At 43.6% G+C, this 22,231-nt stretch overlaps 1 protein-coding gene across 3 annotated transcripts in view; it reads left to right on the top strand.

Annotated features, from left to right (window-relative positions):
• osbpl5 (oxysterol binding protein-like 5) overlaps positions 1 to 17,594 on the top strand; it is a 41,331-nt gene extending 23,737 nt beyond the window's left edge. For 2 of the 3 annotated variants that reach the window (XM_035643727.2, XM_035643725.2), the window contains 21 exons: positions 1,723 to 1,878; positions 2,114 to 2,187; positions 3,482 to 3,562; positions 3,867 to 3,968; positions 4,264 to 4,467; positions 5,382 to 5,466; positions 5,580 to 5,742; positions 9,807 to 10,020; positions 10,598 to 10,782; positions 10,899 to 10,980; positions 11,441 to 11,539; positions 11,717 to 11,813; positions 11,995 to 12,093; positions 12,620 to 12,717; positions 12,821 to 12,910; positions 13,154 to 13,290; positions 13,423 to 13,602; positions 13,782 to 13,911; positions 14,521 to 14,635; positions 14,722 to 14,824; positions 15,649 to 17,594. In XM_035643727.2, coding sequence (XP_035499620.1) covers positions 1,743 to 1,878; positions 2,114 to 2,187; positions 3,482 to 3,562; positions 3,867 to 3,968; positions 4,264 to 4,467; positions 5,382 to 5,466; positions 5,580 to 5,742; positions 9,807 to 10,020; positions 10,598 to 10,782; positions 10,899 to 10,980; positions 11,441 to 11,539; positions 11,717 to 11,813; positions 11,995 to 12,093; positions 12,620 to 12,717; positions 12,821 to 12,910; positions 13,154 to 13,290; positions 13,423 to 13,602; positions 13,782 to 13,911; positions 14,521 to 14,635; positions 14,722 to 14,824; positions 15,649 to 15,784 — 2,610 coding nt within the window. In that variant the 5' untranslated portion in view covers positions 1,723 to 1,742 and the 3' untranslated portion in view covers positions 15,785 to 17,594. The remainder of the gene's footprint in view (positions 1 to 1,722; positions 1,879 to 2,113; positions 2,188 to 3,481; positions 3,563 to 3,866; positions 3,969 to 4,263; positions 4,468 to 5,381; positions 5,467 to 5,579; positions 5,743 to 9,806; positions 10,021 to 10,597; positions 10,783 to 10,898; positions 10,981 to 11,440; positions 11,540 to 11,716; positions 11,814 to 11,994; positions 12,094 to 12,619; positions 12,718 to 12,820; positions 12,911 to 13,153; positions 13,291 to 13,422; positions 13,603 to 13,781; positions 13,912 to 14,520; positions 14,636 to 14,721; positions 14,825 to 15,648) is intronic. The other variant, XM_035643728.2, reaches the window with a different exon arrangement.
• The last annotated feature ends 4,637 nt before the right edge of the window (positions 17,595 to 22,231 follow it).

The raw sequence follows: 22,231 nt of genomic DNA, 5'->3' as shown, positions 1-22,231 counted from the left end.
TATGAATGGATTTTATGTAACACGCTGCTCTTTGGATGTTGTAATTGAGGACTTGTAGGCAAGACTCACTGTTCTGTGGGCTGCGAGTCAGAGGGTCTTGTCTGCTTCATGTGTTTGTTTATGCAGCAAGAGAGTAAATGAATAGGATCATATTGATCTGAGCACAGGCACAGTGAGGCCGTCCAGACAGTCCCATGTGGTAACACCAACGCTCCATTAACCCCAGTGTTTGACCGTCAGCCCTGATTTTCGATGACCATCTCACCGCCCGTTTGTACAGGCATAATGATCCATCTGCAAACAGCTGTGACCCTTAGCGGTTGTTGATGACCTGCTATGAATAGTTAGAAACGTGTCGGTCGTTGCAGCGCTCAGTGGAGGAGAAAACTGGTAAAGAAAGGCTAAGTGCTCTGCCATCGCACCCGAGGTATCAAAAGAGAAAGAAAAACACACACACACACAACACAAACTCACAAGAAGACTGAGAGTCTTGGTCTGACTGTATGTGCAGTCTTGCGTTAAGTATTCCTATTCCTGCATGGGTTCTGTTTACACAGCTGTAGGTGGGGATTGGTGTACAATGCATTATGATGGTCAAAGTGGGAGGGAGGGGGATATTGCGCTTTTGTGAAACCTTTGGTTCATCTCGTGAACTGTAAAAAAAAAAAAAAAAAAAAATTGCCAGAGTCACCAGGTCAAGTGCCTGAAAACCTGTATTTTCTCTAATGACCAGCAGAGGGCGACTCCACTGAGGACCAGCAGCAGCCGTGTTGGAGCGGGGCGCTTTGAGAACACAACACACACACACACTTCAGAAGTTGTGCTTGAATTACAGACCACACCGTAGGTGGTGGGGAAATATTTGTGTGAGGGAGAAAAGTATCACATTCATTCACTTGTCTGTGTGTGTGTGTGCGCGTTTGTGTGCATGTGTGCGTGCGCGCCACGTCATGTGGGCATGGTGACCTAAAAACATGACTCATCCAGTCTCCTCTGCAAATTGACAACAACATAATGGCATGAAGCTGCAGCGCCACAGCTCCATCCTGCACACATCTGCAGTGGCAGCATCGGCCCTCTCTTGTGTGCTGCGATGTGCGTCTCATTCTGGAGACTGTATTCTTGTCGATATCAAGGGAATGACTTTTGTAGAGCATTCTTTTTTCTTTCTGTGTGAAGCGTGGAGTGGAGGATGTGGAGGAGGAGGGAGTAGCTGTAAAGGTGGTGGGTGTCGTCTTGGACAGCGAGTCTCTGTGGACAGAGGCATTCGCCTCTGTCTGTCATATACTCTGACAATGTTCAGTCTGAACTGCTTGTCACTGCCATGCACAGTGCCATTATGTGGACAGACAGGCTGACATGTCCTCATACAGTAGGTCTTTGTTGCTGCTGGAGAGGAGAGAAAGGGTGGGGGGTCCACACAGATATACACAGAAAGGAGGAGTGAGGATGGTATTTGACAGAGAGAGAGTCTGAAGCCACAGGGAGAGAAAACAAGTAGAATCAGATTCATGAGAAGAGGCACAAAGACAGGATGAATAAGTTAATTGAATCGTGTGTAAATTCTAATATTTCAATGCATCAGCATGGATGCATTGGAATGATATTTGAAAATCTTTTTTTTTTTTCAAATATAGTCTGAATTTCTTTCTCACATTTCTTTCTCACACCCTCTTTTCCACATCCTCCCTCCTCTCTTCCTTTTGTGCCCCCCCCCCGCAGAGGACGAGCAGGTTGTCAGGATGAAGGAGGAGAATTTGTTCCACCGGAGGTTTTCTCTGTGCCCCAACGCCACCTCTCCACCCAAAATTGACCCCCGCACCCTCACCCGGAACCTGTCTTATGGAGGAGACAACGACCTATACAGCCTCAGCCCAGGTAAAAAAGACCAGATAGGTCAAAGCAAACACACAGGACTGTGACACAATCTGATATTTCAGTGATGTGTGGTTGTGGATTACAGTGTCTGTACTGTGTTTGTTCCACACAACTCAAGGAACCTCAGTTGCTGCTTATTTGCTGCTTTTGGTGCTGCCATGCCTTGATTGTCTGTCAGCAGGTTTATTCACTGAGTTCATTTGTATGTGACCTGTATGTTGTGGGTTCCCACCAGACAGTGAGACAGACAGGAACGGTCTCTCCATGCTGAGTAATGAACTTAGTCCTGCCCAATCACCAGGCAGCAAGGTAAGAAACACAGTTTTTGGTTGGGCAGCTCCTTAACCATCCTCTGTAACTGACTCATGGGATATGCATGCAGCCCTCTCACCTTTGTATTCTGTGATTATTTATTTTTCCTCTGATCGACCACTGTAGTAACAACCTGAAACACACACAAGACTTTTAAGTAGACAAACCTACAATTGTTGAGGGATTGTTAAGAGAGGGAGTCTCTTAATCTCATTTTGTTAAAATGAGATTGTGAAACAGAAACCGCATATATTACTTTGTTTGTTTTGGTAAAAAAGAACCTGTGGGACTTTATATGTCAGGGCCTTGGTGGGAACTGTGTCTGTAGCAGCACAAGCCATTTATTTGGCAGCTTAGACTTTTATTGTCCTGGCGCTTGCCTACCTTTGCTTATGCTTTATTAGTCCTAACAACTTGCCTCCATCCTTCAGTCATATTAATTAGGATTGGACAATAAATGTTTCCAGTGGTGACCCGTGTAATTTCATCTTGTCTCGTCTCCTCTCCTCTTGTCACTTTGCCTCACCTCGTCTCGCAACATTGCCTATTTATATGTGGAAATGATTCACAGGCGCAGCTGCGTCTGTGGCCCTTTGCCCTCTGTTCCATCACAACAACCCTTATTGGACAATAGCAGACAGAGCACAGCCCTTAAACCTTGCATGCCGACATTTATACTGGATCATCAGTTGTGTACTAGCTTCTTTTTACAGAAACAGTTAAGACTGTGTGAGGTCACCGAAATGAGTCGTATTGTTTTAGGGCAAGCAGAATAATTGGTGATGCAAATATTTATTACACAGGTAAATCACAGGATAACTTACCACTGAGATTCTGATCTATACTCACTGATCAGTGGAGAACATCGAACAGTCAGTGTTCTTTGCTCTGTCCAACCAAGGAAGTCAGTGGGTTTGTGGTCACAACACCAGAACCGACTGTCTGCTAAGTTGCCTTGTTGATCGACAGGACCACTCACCTGCTTCACACAAACGTGTGGACTAACAGATGTGATATGAGGCAAACGGATCTATTAAATAATGTCAAGTGAGGTAGCTCTAATTGCTGTACATTATTGATTAATCATCATTAATCTAGATTAAATAAGAGACAGAACTACATTATTCTTCTCTATAATTTGACTAATTTAAACTTTCACAAGCTAATATTTTACGTTTGTTATTTATTTTTTATTTTTTAACAGTGTCCGACTTTATTTTAAATCCTATTGTAAGTCTCCCTTCTCGCCCCTCTTCATCATCTCTGATCACTTCTCTGCTCTCTCCTTTAGTCTGAGTCCAGGATGTTTAATGGTGTTGAGAAGGACTGCCCCTCCCCAACGGAGAAGCTGGCCCGGAAGGAGTCTCTCAAGGTGCACATCCTTCCTATGTTGAGACAACGGTGAAAATTGTTGAGCGCTGTTATAAAGTGTGTATCGCTTTTAGTCTGCACTGAGTGGGTTGAAACACATGGACCATATTATGTCTTTGAATAATATTTTAATATGTAAAGTGTTTCAAACGATCATGAATGAATCATATTAATTAAAACCAGAGGTAACAGGTTGCCTAAATGAATGTTAGTATTTTCTTTTTTTGACTCTGCCTCCACCTAGTGGCCCTTTCAGGCCAGTCCTCTGTACAGTAAGACTGATGTGTTTTTTTTCTGTTTCACAGGTCCAAAAGCAGAATTACAGGCAAGAGAAGAAACGGGCAGCTAGAGAACTGTTCACTGCACTAAAGGACCCCAGTGTTGTCATCATGTCCAACTGGCTAAAGGTGCAGGGATGTTGTCTCAACAGTATAACACAGATCAGTCACACTAACAACAAGCTTTATTTATTATGTCATTAACACCTTTCAATATTTACCATCACATTAATTACTTGTGCAACACTGGAGCAATTCTGCCACTTAGAATCTCTTCATATTTTTATTCAGTTGACAAAAAAAGAAATCTAGACTTTTTTTCCCACCTGACTAGTTAATCCTGTGAAATAATACCAATCCCTTGAGTGTCCTACATATTCTCATACTAAAATAATCTCTCTTCCCGTCCCTCGTCGTTCTTTAGATCCGCGGCTCTTTAAAGAGTTGGACCAAGTTGTGGTGTGCACTGAAGCCTGGAGTTCTTCTGATCTATAAGACCCCAAAAACGGACCACTGGGTGGGCACCATCCTCCTCAGTGCATGCAAGCTGATCGAGAGGCCTTCAAAGAAGGACGGTTTCTGCTTCAAGCTCTACCATCCGCTGGACAAATCTATCTGGGCTTTCAAGGTCAGACATGGTTGGTTGTAGGCTCACTGGACCTGACTTGTGACTCCAGTGGAAACTGATGATCAATGGGACGGCATTAAGCTACTTTCAGACATGCACTGAAGTCCCGACATTTTCCTGAACTTTTCCGGAGGGGCTGTATGTGAGAACACAAATGTCTGAAAATATTTCTGTAGACATTTTCTGGAACTTTTCCTGCCAGCCCCCCAGTAAAATTTCTGGAAAATGTCAGAGTGAAAATGTGAGAATGCAGCAGGCAAATCTCCAGAATATTCATGGCAAACAAGTAGGTGCTCTTCAGGCTCCACCCCTGGCCTGAATATTCCAGAACTTTTTCTGCTGTTGTGAATGTGTCTGACCCGGACAATCTGCTGCTGCTTCTTCATATTTGAACGACACAAGTTCATGTCTGAAAACAGCCTGAGTCATACAGAAACAGATATAAACATATTTACTCAATACAAAGGCAATTTGTAACAAGTAAGAGGGGTTAGGCTTCTGCAAACACTGAAAACACTTGTGTATCCATGATTGGAAGAAAGCTCTCCCTAATGGTAGTATCAAAAACGACTTAGCTGATAGCAATGCACCTTTAAATTTAATGTACACTCACTTATTAGAAATGAAAAGCTACAAATATAATAGTCTAACCAGCACTAAAAGATAGAGTTTAGTTGCAATGCGAGATGAAAACAAAATTCCATTTTAGTTGGTCTTGTAGACTGTTGCTCCGTTTGGATTACAGTCAGTTTATCTTGATTGCAGTTTTTTTCATTATTAGCTTTTCATTTGAGTGATTCTCCTGTTCAGTGCTCACTTATGTTTATGGCCCTTGAGAGAGCCATTTATATCAGTTGGTACAACATAACGGAAATGGCTGGATGCATGAGTCACCATCTCATCCATATGCTCAGGGTCCCAAAGGAGAGAACGTTGGCTCAATCACTCAGCCTCTACCTAGTAACTACCTGATCTTCAGAGCTGCCTCAGAATCTGACGGTGAGTTGTTCGGTTGGACGTGTATGCTCTTTCTTGTAAAAATGAATTATTTTCACATGGAGACTTTAGTCAAGGTATTCCTTTCTGTCTCTAAATCGCGTCTGTCTCTCCAGGCCGATGCTGGATGGATGCCCTGGAGCTGGCTCTCAGTTGCTCCAGCCTCTACAAGCGCACAGCCAAAGCAGGAAGAGAAGGAGACATCAGCACGTCGTCAGAATCCTCCCATATTCTCCACCTGCTGCAGTCTGCTGCACTCACTGACACTGAGCTGCTTCAGTGAGTAATACACACTCAGATACAGCTGCATACAAAAATCTGTTTTTTAATGATCTATATTTCCTGTAATCACACTCTCAATATGTTGCATTTGTCAACTCACTCGCAAGAGTGTTGGCATCGGTACCAAACTCATTAATGCTGTCCAGATGGTTCGGTGCTTTCTGGTCATCAGCTCAGAATCACAGCTGAAGAAATATGGACTCCCAGAGATGAACCTTGCTAAATACAAAACAGTGGTCGCCAATGCTGTCCAGTGAGTTAGCTATTAAGTGCGTAGCACACAAAAAAAAAACACGTTAGGTTTTTCACCGAACTTGGTGGGAATACTACTTGGGATGTTTAACTAAATAAGGTGATCTGTACAGGGTGGGTGTGAGGGACACAGGACGCCCCAGTACGCCCCAGAGCAGGGACTTCCTGCTCGCTGAGCACTGTACGCTCGTCGCATGAACGCACACAGTGAAAGTATATACTGAGTTGAAGGACACACGGATGCAGGCAGGATGCTTATGGTCAGTCTGACTGTGACAGACAATGGGTCTGTCAATCAATGAGTTTTTGTGCTCTGTGTGAGAGGGAGAGCGACACAATTAATACAATTAAGCAAGATTGTCAGAGATCTTTTATGTTGTGAAAGAAAATGTTGGTGGCGGCCTGCCACAGTGTCTACAGTGACATTAACAACACACGTGCAGTGTCTGTATCGCCCCTCTGCTGTTTGTAATTTAATAATTGCTTTTGTAAGGGAGATTATCAAATGTAATTGCTGCATTCTTCAAAAGCCAGTTCTCCAAAATGTCTGTAGCAACAGACAGGTTGCTGATTTTACAATCAGCAACCCTTTCAATTTAAACCAACTCCTTTCCAGCTGGTGTCAGGAAATTACAGCTGAAATTTGTATATATACATTATTTCAGGTCTTGATCTCTTGAGATTGTAACTTGAAACCAGACAAGCCTGTGGTCGGGTGCACGTGTCCATGTCGTGCTGCGACACTAACAAAGGCGAGGACAGTGTGAAGGAAAAAATAAATCATCCTGCATAATTGGCTGCCCAGTTGCCCAAGGCAACCAGCTCTGGACCATTATTATTAAAATGTAATTTAGTCTAGTCTTTTTTTCATTTTGAAAACCATGATTCCTTTCTGAATATTAGCTGTAATTCTCTTCTTTGTTGTGGAGAAGAAAAACACCAAAAAGACTCTACACAACAGAGACTCCACACTTTAAGATAGAAAAACACTGGTTAGAATATTTATCATAACAGCAGGATACAGGATTCTTTGGAAAATGTCTTCCAAACAGTGATTTACATTGTCATATAAATTGTCTGACAGGTTTCAAAGGCTTCCGAAACCTGTCAGACACTGATATTCTGCTGTCTATAAGAATATTCCATTTTATAAGCAGAGGCCTAAATGTAATAAACATCAGATTCTGACATAGTTCCCTGAACAGTCATAATCTTGGGGACGGTGACTTAACTTCCATTAGGTGGTGAATGTAGAAGAATTCTAAATATGACACAAAATTCATTATTTGTTGTGTTACAAGAAAGCTTTAAAGCTGTTATAGCTTTCTACTGCACAAGTATAGCTATTATGCTGCACAATCACCTAATTGGTATTTTCTACATTGCACTGCATTATATATTATAGTATTTGTTATGGTATATAGTATTTCTATGTTATGTTATTTTACCCTAGATTCTGTTTCCTATTCTTATTTGTTTTCTTATTACATCATTCCCCTTGTGCTGTTACACGTCTTTGTCATAATCACTAAAGGTGCATCTTATTTTTAGTTCATCTTGTCTTATTAGCAATAGATCTTTGGGGGCCCATGATGATACAGATATTATGGAGTAAAAAACTACAATACCGATATATCATCCTATAAAAAATCGTGATGTTGTTATCAAACCTTCATAACAAAAACATTTAATTGAGGCTTAATATTTTACTATTATTTTTTTTTTTACTATTGTTTAATTCAAAAATCGAATCATAAAAAACTATGAATGAAAAAAAGAAATACAACCATACAAATTGAATTAAGAAAATAAACAGGAATGCATGTTTTCTGCATTGTTTATACCGAATAACAACATTTTTAAAATTGACAAACATAAATGCCAATTCTGATATGTCTGTGAAAGGCTCGTATCTGCTTGTATATCTCTAATTAGCAGAAAACCAAATTTGAAATACGACGTGCAGCCCACCCAAGGTGTGTATGAAGACTCTATTAATGCCTCTCCTCATAGGAAATCCTGCCATGTTTTCTTATGCAGTGATTGTATTATTTTTCATACATTTAAAAAATTGTTTAGCTCATGTGCCTCTGCTCGTCTTTCCTGAAGTCTTTTCAGTCTTTTCATGTGCTGTCATACATTAGACATCCATTTCCTCTCCACCCCTCTACTCCATGGCTGAACTCCCCCTCTGGCAATCTATCACAGCTCCCTTCTCCCCTGCTCCTCTCCCAGCCAATCACAGCGGCCCGCACGAACACATGACTGACAGAGGAGCAGGAAGACGGAGTAGAATGTGAAACATACACCAACCAGAAAGGGAAGGCAGCAGCACGGCTGTTGGCAGCCTTAACAGACACTCACACACACACGCACAAATGCTGACATACACACACACACACACACACACACACACACACACAGGAACACAGAAATATGCACACACATTCAGGAAGCGGGTGTGCGCCGGCGTCAAGGAGACAACACTGCAGCGTTTAGTCAGTAGATCTAAAAACATTTTCACCCACACCGGAGAGGAGAGGAGATAAGGAGAGACTGCGTCTGTGTTTGGATTTACTGCCATCACCACTGGTGGTGCTTTGATTCCTGAAAGAGAGACTTTGTCCGTATGCTCCATGTCTTTGAGGTAAGGAGAGCCGACCCTGTTTCAAGGCGTGTCTGGGTTAATAATTTACTTTACCGGTCGGTTAGTAATTCACACCGCGTGCAGGAATGTGACTTTTCACATCTGTCGAGCACTCTGGCATTTTGAAATTTGAACCTCGCTCCGTTGTTGTTTGGGCAAAATTGGCTGAATCATTGTTCACTGCGATCATAATCCCATTCATGACACACTTCAGTTGTTTTACATTGTCATGATGTTTGACTGTATTTGTTTAGACTTAAACTTTAAAATATCTGACCAAAATCCTTTGAGTATACCTATGATTAAGACCTGTTTTAATTTATTCTTCTATGCCCGAGTCTTCGGATGTGTCCGGGTGTGTTTTGGGATGTGTGCTGTGCACCGTGCACAGATGTTTGATTTATGAACTAAAATGGCTGTAGGATTAGAACCTCCATGTTCCCTTTTAGCTATCAGTTCATCTTCCTGTCTCGTTCTCCCTCCCTTTCTTATTTTCACTTACGTTAATTACATTAATACACGTATATTATCCAGCATTTGCAGCCCGATAGTAGCCAGTCACATTCAGACAAGGTAAACGGGAGGGCGTGAAACGAGGGATGATGAGGTGATGTTGTCTGGTTGTCCTGGCAAACACACAGGTCAGATTTACAAAAAATATTAAGACCCTCCAGGTCTTTATCGTGGATGGTGTCTAATGAAGTGGACTTACTCATCATAGCCGTGGGTACGATCACAGATTCAACACACATTTAAACAGAGATCAGAGATATGAAGGTTTTTTGTTTCTCTGTTTGTAGATTGATTTTTTGAATCAGATTTTTTAATGTCAGGTGTCATTATTCATGTTTAATGTCTAAAAATGTAATCAAGCTTCCACGCTACATTATCTAAAGTAATGATTTGCTGATGTTACATGATACCAGCTAAAATCTATTAGAATACAACCAAAAGTCAAATATCACAACACGGTAACTGTTCTAGGGGGGGCACTTCACAGGAAGTCCTGATGTTATTCTCCTTCGTCTGTAATTTCAAACAGCTTTTTGAATTTCTCATAACAAACCAGCGACTGGATCAGCAAGAAAATGTTTCAATATCTCGTAGAAGAAAAAAAAAAAAGGTTCTTACTTGTTGTTCAATTTTCCTCTGTCACTGTCAGGCTGAACGACAGCATGCTGCTAGGCAACCACCTCATGGAGCATGACGGCTTTTCGGACAAATCGGAGCGCGAGGCCCATGACGACTGGGACGCGACGCCCAACGAGAACGGTGGACGGCTGACAGAAGAGAGTGACTTGGACCAGTCAGATGAGCTGTCCCCCGGGCCACAGGCCACAGCCTATGTAGAGCAGAGCACCGAGGAGATGGCTGAGGTGAGGCACCGAGGTTCACAGTTATATACGTAGAGAGAGAGAGAGAGAGGCTTTTTTTGAATCCTTGGCAGCAAGAGAAAAACTGAAGTTCAGCACAATTTAAAGGGGACATATTATGCTTTTTCAGTTTTTCCTCTAGTGTGTTAAATAGGTTTTTGGTCTATGTAAAAGGTCTGGGAAGTTAAAAAAGACGATAGTCTGTGGTTTCCACACTGAAAACGTTGCTCTTGAAACGCATCATCAGTAGTTCCGCTGATACTTCAGTAGTATGACGATGATATCAAAATCTTTCGGAACTGCATGATCCACGCCTAGCATCAGTTACAAAGCAAAGTAAAGCTAGAGGGGGGGCCTTAAAGAGACAGGAACTAAAACCAAGTGTTTCTGACAGGCTGAAGAGAGGAGCTGCAGGAATGGACAGTCTGAGGAAACTGATGCTTTTACTAAACATTAGAGCATGTAAACATTTTCAAGTAATAACCCAAATTAAAATGATGGACTTCAATGTGCGCATAATATGTCTCCTTTAATCTCAGTAAGCCAAATATAAAATGTAATTGCCTCTGTGTTATTTTAGGTTGGGGAGGCGTCGCAGGTCGAAACTGTATCAGAGGAGAACAAGGGTCTAATCTGGGGCCTGCTGAAGCAGCTGCGGCCGGGCATGGACTTGTCCAAGGTGGTGCTGCCCACCTTCATTCTGGAGCCACGCTCATTCCTGGACAAGCTGGCTGACTACTACTACCATGCTGATCTTCTCTCTCAGTCCGTAACTTCAAGTGTTCAAACTCTGTGTGCGTGTGTGTGTGTGTGTGTATATTTTCATTTAAAGACAGATGGTTTTCATAATTGTGCCTGACATCTCCGCTCCTTCACCACAGAGCTGTGCTGGAGGAGAGTGCGTACGGTCGGATCAAGCAGGTGGTCAGATGGTACTTGTCTGGTTTCTACAAAAAGCCCAAGGTAAGATTTGTTCACACCCAGTTGGCTTGTTAGTTTCATCATAGTGGATCTTAAATATGCCAGCTCTGACTACGAGGTGACTGCTCCTTTTTACAAATCCTGTTTATTGTGTTTATTAGAGATGATAAACATTTTAAATGAATTTAGTCTGGCCTTTTTTTAGCCGTTCCCCATTCATTGATCTATTTCCAGCGGCAAGCTTATTTCTATTTATTTTTTTATTTTTTACTATTTCCAATGGGTAAAATCTTACTTCATTGTAGAGCTGTGTGCACCACCCCCTGTGGTCCTGTCCTCTGTGTGTCATCTGTAATGTAATTGGTCCTCAGCACCGGATATTGGTGAAGTGTTAACTGTAATTTTACCCAACTGAGGGGAAAAGCCCATAAAGCTATTTCATCGTTTGAAACAGAAGATTCTTACACCGTTGCTCGCTGCTGTCTGTGTTTGCCTCTTCCAGGGTCTGAAGAAGCCGTACAACCCAATCCTGGGGGAAACCTTCCGCTGCTGCTGGCTTCACCCTGAGACCAACAGCTGCACTTTCTACATAGCTGAACAGGTTAAACCAGATTCATAGCTGGAATGCGTAATTGCACCTGACATGATTTGTCCCCTGTGTGAAACATTTTTGCACAATTCGGCAAACACACAGAACACACACCTGTCAAATGCAGCATGTGTAAAATTTGAATACATAGCAGCGGATGTCTGACACCTCTCCTCCTCTCTCTGCCAGGTGTCCCACCATCCGCCCATCTCTGCTTTTTATATCTGCAATAGGAAGGATGGTTTTTCTATCAGTGGAAGCATCCTGGCCAAGTCCAAGTTCTATGGTACGCAGCAAACTGTGATATGTAATCTGTTTGTCAAAGCTCAAAGGTCAGCATACACAACAATTATCTTTTTTGATCCCTTTGTTTGTGCATGTCGTGATAAATGGCAAGCCTTGCCTCAGAGGCACGGTAACCTTCTCTCAGTGGATCTGTTCTTCAACTGTGATCTTCTCTGTTGTAGGTAACTCTCTGTCTGCTATTCTGGAAGGCAAAGCCAGGCTGCTCTTCCTGAGCCGGGACGAAGAGTATGTCATCACAATGCCCTATGCTCACTGCAAAGGTACGAAACGGATCTACAGTAAAGATTAATAGCCATCACTTTCACTAAATCTGCTTATGTGCTACACATCAGCCTCCAGTTTCCATAATTACCATAATCTCCTTCATACTGCATCATCTTATAATTTAGAGGTTTGTTGTTTTGCTTTACTTTGTCCTCACACTTAAAGGCAGGACAAAAGTTCTGTTGCTGTTGCGGCAATATCGATCCTCACTGTCACTCTTAAATTACCAAAACATGGCGACAGTACAGGTGGTTTACATACAAACGCATCTAGCACAGACAGATCTCAGTGTATCTCTGTCTACTCCAACACATCTTGTGTGTGCTTGTAACTCACATCTGTCTGATCTTGTCGTCCATTTCCAATCATAGGAATGTGCTCACTGTTAGCAGCTAGATAATAAAACTATGTTTCCTAAAGGTTGGGTAACAAAGGGGAATGCTGTGATTTATCTATGGACTAACACAAGGAGTTTGTATATTCTGGGCTGTTGGTGTGACGCTGTAATTCTGTCTCCTGTAGGGATCCTGTACGGCACTATGACACTAGAGCTGGGTGGGAAGGTCACCATTGAGTGTGAGAAGACAAAATGTTTCACAGAGCTGGAGTTCAAACTAAAGGTATCATTTTTATCAGTATTATTATTGTGGTTGATTAATTAGCAACTGATGCTCAACTTCTGGAGTCAACAGCCATTTTAACAGAGGTGTTTGATCGCTGCAGCCTTTCCTGGGAGGCTCCTCCTCCGTGAATCAGATCAGTGGGAAGATCTCTGTGGGAGAGGAGCTGCTGGCCACTGTTGATGGACACTGGGTGAGAGCTTTAATCTCTGTTCCTGCCTATAGGCAGTATGGGTAATCAGAGGTTTAGGAGCACGGCAACTCCATGAGCCTCTTTTCGAGGGCCACAGACACTTGATACTCTGAAAATGATCTGGAAATTGTTCACAGTTTTAGAAAAAATATTCTCCAGTCTTACATCAATGGGTACATTTAAGGAGTGATGAATTGATTTGTGTGATGTGACTGATCATGTTGTTGCCTCTGTTGTAATCAGGACAGCGAGGTGTTCATTCATGAAAAGCGCTCGGGCCAGCAGGAGACTCTGTGGAACCCGACGACAGACATCCGCAGCAGCCGCCTCAAGAGGCAAGTGGTTCAGATCGACCAGCAGGGAGTGTTTGAGTCTGAAAGGTAAACCACACACACTATCACTGTGTTCATACTTCATTTGGAGGTTGTTATTTGATCTGAACAGACGTGAAAACGGCTTATCGCCAGCACATTCTACCTCAGTTGCATCACGTGACGTCACTGTGTTTGCAGACTGTGGCAGCATGTGACCAGCGCCATCATGGATCGGGACCAGATGCGGGCCACCCAGGAAAAGTTTGTGCTGGAGGAAGCTCAGCGGTGTGAGGCCAAGGAGAGAGGAGACAATCCCTGGGTCCCGCGACTTTTCCACCAGGACCCCGTCACGTCTGAGTGGACATACAGGCAGATGGAGTACGAACACACGCACGGCAGTTAGATAAAACACAGGATGGCATGCACTGTTTTCTTTAAGGGACATTATAAGGGTTGAGCTGTTAAGTAAGGAGAGGAGAACAGTGAAGATAACAATGACCTGGTCAGATTTAAATTGCACTGTATCTGTAACGTGATATAATGTAATGTTTTGGCAGCACGCGGCCGTGGGACCCTGAGCGCTGTGTGCTTCAGTTTGAGAAGGACGGAGTGATTCAGACGCACGAGAAAAGCCAGAGACGACACAACGAACTCTCGTACAGCCACAGCTGGGCCAGCCAACAGAAGGTCAGCCCGACCAATCACACACCTCGCAACTGGAGCTGTGCTGCTGTATTATATGGCGTTTATTTAGTTTCAAAACTAGTGCACGTATAATACGAGAGAGCAGATCAACACCACAAGCGAAAAACATGCTTGCGAGGGAGCATTTCTGCTCCAAGAAGTTAATAAGAAAAGGAAATAACTAGCTTATACATTGAGTCTATATTTTCCTGTAGCAATTACTTCGTGAATCATATATACCGCTGTTGTCCACAGTAAAAGCATAGGAAACATGTTGTTTATGTTGATCTGCTCTTATACGCTTGTGGTTTGGACGTGGGCGATTTTTGAAACTAAATAAACGCAATAGTATTATTGAGCCTCCATCACTGAGTTATCAAAATGGAGGCTGTTTCACTTCCTGTCGAGCCAGACTACCCCTGATATTTAGATGCTCTAAAAAAGCACAAGTAGGCCTTTTCTTTCTCACTTGGTATTTCCTGCAGTGATACACAAACCCCAACTTCATCCAGCTCTCAGCATGATGCATGAAGCAGCAGTTCACTGTCAGTTTTTTTCTGCTGGTGAAGTTTGAACATCTTAAAAAGTTAAGCCTCTTCTGCCTCTTTTCAGGCGGAGGTGAACGGGAAGCACAGGAAGGCGAGCAGCCAGCCGTCAAGCTGCAGCCAGAACACGGAGAGCAGCAGCACCACACCCGAACCCACGCACGAGTCCTCGGACAATGAAGGTGAGGCACACACACACACGCACACACACCACTGTTTTTTTACTGCTTGACCTAAAGTGTTAATTTCTCACCTGTCATGTGCTAAGGCTTTTCAAAGCAGTGTGTTCGGTGCAGTAAAGAGTCGAAGGACATCGCCCAGATAGAGGCCTCTGTCACATCGATACAGAAGACGCAGCAGGATATACAGAGGTGAAAATAACACACACGCACACGCACACGCACACACACACACACACACACACACACGAGACTGTCCTTTCTTAAGGAGCAAAAGGTATCCTTCGCCCTGATGCTAATGGATACAATTTTTATGTTAGGGTTAGGCTAACCCTAACCCTGTGAAAAGGAACTTCAGGGATGACATGGTGAAGTTATTTTAACTATATGTTAACTATTTGTGTTGATTCAGGGGGAAAAAATGTCTGTAGTTGTGCCTTCATCAAATGATAAATCAGAACAGTCCACCTATTGGTCAAGTTTATTTAAAAGACATTTAAAAGAATCCGATCTGGCCAAAGTGCTGCAGAATACATTTAAAAAAAAGACAAGTGTAAAATAACAAGAATAAAATACAAGATTGAAAAAATAATAGGAGAGAGGAGAGTAAAAAACAACAAAGGGCAGTCGAAAGTCTGAGAAAACTAGTGGGTCTTCAGTTTAGTATTCGATATTATGTTATTTATTTCATTATTTCTTTGGAAGATGATCACTGTTGGATTCATATATGTTGTGCGTTTTCTGATTTAAATCAGTGGTTGCCAATGTCTTGTTACTCTTCATCACAGGGTGCAGCTTCAGTGTAGGACATGAACTGTGAGCAAGTCAACCAAAGGGGTTTTCCTCCTCAGATCATAGTTGATGAACGACTCCTATTTGCCTCCTCCTTTAGTCATCTTGAGACCACCAAGTTTTTTATTTTTCTCGGCCCCTCACGATTCCCTTCTCCCCAGGTTGTGACCACTTGCTCACCCAGACCCTCCTCTCTCTCTCTCTCTCTCTCTCTCTTCCTGCAGGAACCTGGTGGCCCTGAGTCGTCAGCTGGCTCGTCAGAGGGCGACAGAGGACGGCGTGTCGTTGACGGGACGTCACTGTCTCATCCTCTGCGTTCTGCTCCTCTCTCAGCTCCTCCTCAACTACGTTTTCACCTGAAACCCCGCCCCTCGGGGGAGGGGGAGGGGTTTCCCTCTGGCACTGATTTGGCATTAGATCCTTCCAAAAAGCACAGACTCTAATCAGCAACTGGGGGCAGAGACCTCAGATCAGTGTCAGGGGGGCAACTTTGTCCCTGTTTGTTTTCACTAAGAGGGGCGGAGCACAGACATTATAGCAATAAACACAGCCACAGCCACCGCCTGTCAGTCATCTGCAGAGAGGAACGGCACCCCCTAGTGTAGCCAGACTGAAACAGCACCGGCACCCACGCACTTTGGACAGGAAGGAGGGACGAGAGACGGGAGCTCGGCTAAAAAAAAGATTTTGAACATAAGGATGAAATGTATAATGAATATGAAGAATGATTTCACACAAAGAAATGACAGAGAGGATGTTTCACCATTCCTTAGTGTCTTTTAATATTGCCCTGCAATACTGTTTTATCTGTGAGTGTGCTTGTGTGTGTGTTGTCCGTACCTACAGTACAGTAGGCCCTATGGGCGCAGGCAGATCACCGCTCGGACTTCTCCTTCTCCCCTTCCACTCCAGATTTTGGGCCTTAACGCTGAAGCCAAAAAGAAGAAGAAGAAGAAGAAAAACACAAACAGACTAAGAAGGAAAAATCTTCCAACAGTGCAATTCTTTGCGTTTTGTATGATATACGCTGAAATACACTCCTGTCATGTCTTTTAATGATGATGATTTTACCAAAACAGTATTTATAATCTGAGAGAGAGCAAAGAGTGTTTTTTTCACAGGGAGCACAGTGTGTGTTTGTTGTGAAACACCAAGGAGGAAGGATCACGGGAACGATGGCAGGGCATAGAGCCAAACAGTGTCTTCGAATTTGTGTGTGCCTGTAGCGCCGTAGCTGAAGGGATAATAGCATCGCAATGCTTTGGTCGAGACCACGACACTAGTGTGTACAATCAGTTACGTAAAGAAGCAGAACGCGAAGGGAGAGAGAGAGAGTGTGAACAAGTGGGGAAAAAAAACAAGATGAACTGGATACTTGGGCCTGAAAGAAGGAGTTTGTGTGTATGCATGAGTGTGTGCACCATGGTCCACACCATGTTCACGTGAGTGTTTAATGATGTAAACACTTTAGTTTTTTTCTTTTAATCAATTTGTATATATTTGTCTCATGATCTGTGTTTCAAAAAGAGATTTCAGAATGTATTTATTGGGTGATTAACCTCGACTTTCCTAATCTAATTCATCTTGGAGGACAGAGACCAGGAGTGACAATCGCTCTCCTATCAGTGTGTGTGTACATGTGTGTTTGTATGTATGCGTGCGAGCGTGTGTGTGTGTGTGTGTGTGTGTGTGTGTGTGTGTGTGTGTGTGTGTGTGTGTGTGTGTGTGTGTGTGTGTGTGTGTGTGTGTGTGTGTGTGTGTGTGTGTGTGTGTGTGTGTGTGTGTGTGTGTGTGTGTGTGTGTGTGTGTGTGTGTGTGTGAGGGCGCATGTGTGCGAGTAAGCCTTTATGAGTCGTGCTAAACAAAGCCAGGTCTGTGAGCCTGGTGTCTAACATTGAATTTGCCATTACTGGTCCACCCGAGGGGAGAGGAAACGGAGAGCACACGAAGGAAGGAACTCCACTCTTTGAATGCTTTTATTCACACGTTCTATTTGTTTATTCTTTTAATTCGTTTTTCCACTCTACTGCCACGCTGTGGGGATTCTACATGCCAGACACTTTTTTTGTTATACGGAATGAAACTACAGAGAACATGTTGTTGCCTGATGTTTTTCATTCATACCTGTTGCGTACTGTAGCACTACAGTAAAAAACTAATTTAACCATGACACTGACTTGACTCATTAATGCCTCAAAACAATGAGGAATCTTTCACTTCACAGAAGAAATGTATTGTCCTCCGCCACTAGAGGGAGGTGCTGATGTGGGTAATTTTAGTTTTCGTTCATCATAACTAGAGACGGTAGCAGAAGGGCTTATATTGATTCGAGGCATTCGGTACAAATGAAAGAAAATGTTGGATTAGATCAAATTAGAAAGCTACGTCGTCGATCGTCCAGTCCCTGGATGCTTCAAATATCCAGCAGCTCACACACACGACTTGAAAATGTCAGAGACACTGAGCTATGCATGAGAAGTGTTTGATTGGCACCGTAACCGCGTGGAGCCCTGTGCACAGGACCCGAGGGTCGAACCTGAGCAGGTGAAAATCTGCTGGTAGACTCCACATGGATCAGCATATCTGACTGCCGCACACACATTTAAGCCCCAGTGAGCGCAGTCAGATCACGCCTGCCCAGGCCGGAGGCCTGCAGACTGACATGATGTTTGAGTGCTATTAACAAACAACTCTACGGAGACGCCATCTGGTGGTAAAGTTGCAAACCGCAACCAACTGAGCTCCCGACGGGGGACACTTTATGGCGGCGCACCGCAAATTCCATTTCCGGTTTCCGGCAGCGTCTGAAAATTCAACGCGAATGCGAAAGTATTCTGGACCTTTTTGTGCAACAACCGTATTCAACACGACGTAGCAAACATGGAGACTCGCTTTATGTAACTTTATTTAACTCGTTCAGAGTTGATGAGAAAACAACGGTTCTTTGTCGCAGGTGATTATACATATATGAACACATAGTTATGGACAATATGTTAAATTTCTGTGAATAAGTTCGTATAAATATTACACACTGTAGCTTTAAGGTAAAACAACATTACTGAATTAAACAGTCCAGAAATAACGCGGATAAAAAAAAAATGCCACTAGTTTGGTAGTTTTCTTTTTCTGCTTACTGCGGTCAAGAGGTGGACAAGGAAAACTGCTGGCTCAATTTTGCCCAATTACATTTCAGTTCAGAATAACATTACAATGATGGCAGTTTATTCATTTAGTAGTCATGCCACAGTTGAGCTGGCAGAGTCGAGTATACGTCCACAACAGAACACACACTAATCCTATTGTTGTGCATTGATTAAATCCCAAATGAAAACAGAACTTTCCCTCCTCATAGAGGTTGTTTTTTTTTTTAAATCTGATGTTGGTTTTTGTGTCACATTTCTCATGTCGTCCTCGAGCTTTCACTAACTGCATGCGTGAGGGTGATTGGACAGCAGACGCTCATTCATTCCTGCGTTCTGCTCTCCAGATGAATGTGTTTGAAGTGCGACGAGGTTGTGATACTTCGCATGTCTTAGTGTCAGGTCTATCCAAACACGGATTCATCGACGGGAGTGGAATGAGTTTGTGGTTTACTTTTGCTGCTTGGGGCCTGATCGGAATTCCCCTCCGTTGTTAGAAGTTTCTCACGCTGTGTCATACCGAGGGCGATTATCGCCGTCTAGATAACGATGCAGCAATTTTGTTGTTATGTCACCATGAAAATGAAAAGAACGAAATTAAATGACTCAGGCTTCCGCTCTGACTCTCATTCGTCGAGCCCTCGTAGATCAACTCTCCCTTTGCCTCCGCTTTGATAGGCCGAGGGTCAGCTCCAACACACCTGACTCTGGTAGGGATTCAGTTGTTTAGCTCAAAGACACTAAAGCAGGACATGTAGAATACTTACTTATTGAAATAAGGAGTTTAACTGAGCCACTGAACCACGGCTGGTCCGATTCGTGTTCCCACCTTGCCCTGGATTGGACGAGCCACGTGTTGTCTTTGTTTCTAAAACCCCGGGGAGCTCGCGGTGAGAACAAGGGGGCGAGGACAAGGGGATACACAGGAGCGTGGGCAGTTTTGGTAGCAGGGTAAAGATCGAAGATCGAGAGGTGATCCCCCTCCTCCGTATTGCTTGTTTCTATTCTCCAGAGTTAGCTGGAAGTTTGAGTGGGCGCACACTGGGCCATTGTGTTTGTCCGACATCATGTTCGGGGCGGACGGAAGGAAGGAGTGACAGTCCGAATTAGGCCACTGGGGAGAGTGTGTGTGTGTGTGTGTGTGTGTGTGTGTGTGTGTGTGTGTGTGTGTGTGTGTGTGTGTGTGTGTGTGTGTGTGTGTGTGTGTGTGTGTGTGTGTGTGTGTGTGTGTGAGCTCTCAATCAAAAGAGGTTCCTTTGTGCGTGACATATTGAGTTTGTCACATTCTCCCTGCCGGGGTTCACCGTCTCTTGTCTGTGTGTGTTGGAATGTGTTGACATCTCCTGGCACTGGACGTGTGAGGGGTGTGAACTGCTCTCCGGTCAAACACACAGTTCCACTCACAGCCAGCCTCGGTGGACACAAGGAACATTTGAACGTCGCCGTGTCAGACGGAAGCAGAGCAATATGACATCAACCAGAAGGTCCTGGCCTGCCTGGGTTCCTCCCACCGGACCAATACAATATACTTTTTATATAAATGACTTGGCTGGATTGGTGATGGCTATTAATTACTGAGAGATGTGCACCATACTGCCATTTATTCATTGCCTGTACATATGTGGTTCCGGAAATACACCAGGAACTACCACAGAGATGGTTTTGAGAAGTCTGTCTGTGGACACACTTTGTGACCAGGGCAGCATCTGATGGTCAAAACATATATTGTCATAGCTAAAAATTACCTTAAAATAAAACAATATGTTGACAAGTTCCTGTACTGTGTTAATGTTTGCCCCTGAACTTTGAACACAAGTGAAGCCAGCTTCATTCACAGTACCCTGCTGACAAATTATGTTGTGAACATAGCCCTCAAATTAATATTAATAATGTAGTCCTCTCCACTTCTGTGATATTTCATACCTTTGATTCCTGTAATTTGCCGTCCGACACATAGCTCCCTCCTAAAACCACAAATGAAGGTTCTTACACTGCAGTCCACACGTTAGAAAAAGAAGATGCGGATGTAATTTGTGAGTTTTTTTGGTTCAGTTAACCGATTTTGTTGCCGTTGGTCAGAGCCAGGAGTCACGAGAGTCGTATTGATCTGCTCATCTCAACTCTCACATTCAATCCAACATAAAACCGATGACTTTGAGAATTCAGTATCGGAATCGGCTTTATTGGCCAAGCGCGTGTAAACCTACGAGGAATTAGTCTCCAGTTCCGGTTTTGTGTCAGGGAATAAGATGTCATAAGTGCTATTTTTTATTTTTAGCTTTTAATCCCTCACCTTTCCACATGACTCATCATCCATATAGTTAACCCCGGGTGGGGTCCTGCTTGTCTTGGCTGAAGGGCAGCGGGCGGCAGGAGTCAGGTGGGCTGTTTCCCCACACTGGGTTGCTGCTCTGTGGCGGCTCGGGGGCCGGTCCCAAATAGATTGAACCATGTTGGAAGTTGGGGAGGGAGGGAGGCAGACACAGGGAGCTTGTCTGGACTTGCCTTCCAGAGGACAGAGGAGAGGATGCAGAGGGAGGGAGGCTGTCTGTCTGTCGGGGGCGGCCTGCGGCGACGCGTGTCGTGTCTGACGCTTCGTCTTTGCTGCAGATGAAGATCAGATGGTGTCAGGTCAACAACTCTGCCGAGTAACTGTCAAGTAAAGTCTTGAGGGGAACATTGTTTTTGGTTTGTTGTAGGTGCAACTTTACTGTACTTTACTGTTTCACACATTTCGGGGACCACCTCCTTGCGTGTGCCGCGGGGCTTTTGACAATAACACTGGTCATCATCAACCACAGATGTTCAAGCTTTACATTAGTCTGAGCAAGTTGACTCAAAAGTTAAACTCATTCTCCACCTACTGTTTCACTCCACTGCATTCATTTGTCATCTTTAGTTTCCAGTTCATTTATAGAGTAGTATTTTTCCCATATAAGATTATTAAATATAATGTATTATTATGGATTCAACTATTCAATAGTACATAGAATCTACAAAATCAAATATTCACTCTTCAGTGGATAGAGGAGGTAGAAAGGTTTCAATCCCGGGCTCTGTGTTTGTACTCACCAGCCACTTCTGCCCATTTGTATCTTCTATCTGTATTTGATTGCAGATAATCTTTACAACTTTGTGTACAGTATATCATCAAAAAAAACTTACTGAGCTTTTTCTGAGCTTTTTACTCACCAGCTTCATTTCCGTGAGAAGATAATGAAACCAAACTCCCTTTGACTTTTTTTCGTTCCCATGTAAATTGACTCATTAAACTCGACCTTTGACGAGTGAAAAGATGAATCATGTTTGTGTCTCACTGTAAAAGCAAAAGTCAGCCAAGGCGAGTACCGATTTGTTTTGGCTGGCTGTAGCGATGCCCCGTTGCCGCGTCAAACCACCCACATCACGCGGTGTAATAATGAGGTTGGAAGGATGCGGGGGGGGGGGCTTCTTGTGCAGACAGGTTGACGTGACCTGTTAGGACACAGACGGAGGAGGATTCGGAGAGAACCATCTTCATCTTTTACCTCCATGAAAGAGACGCTATGATCCCTGGGTGGAGGAGCCGCACGCAGGAGTGGAGACGATGATATGAGTGGAGGTGATATGATACGGCCACTACACAACATTACCAGCGCTCCGTTGCCATGGTGGCGGGCGGCACTTC

This window comes from Scophthalmus maximus, chromosome 7, assembly GCF_022379125.1.
Source record: "Scophthalmus maximus strain ysfricsl-2021 chromosome 7, ASM2237912v1, whole genome shotgun sequence".
NCBI classification, from domain to species: domain Eukaryota; kingdom Metazoa; phylum Chordata; class Actinopteri; order Pleuronectiformes; family Scophthalmidae; genus Scophthalmus; species Scophthalmus maximus.
Note: the sequence above shows the minus strand (reverse complement) of the source record. Positions and strands in the feature narration are given on the sequence as shown.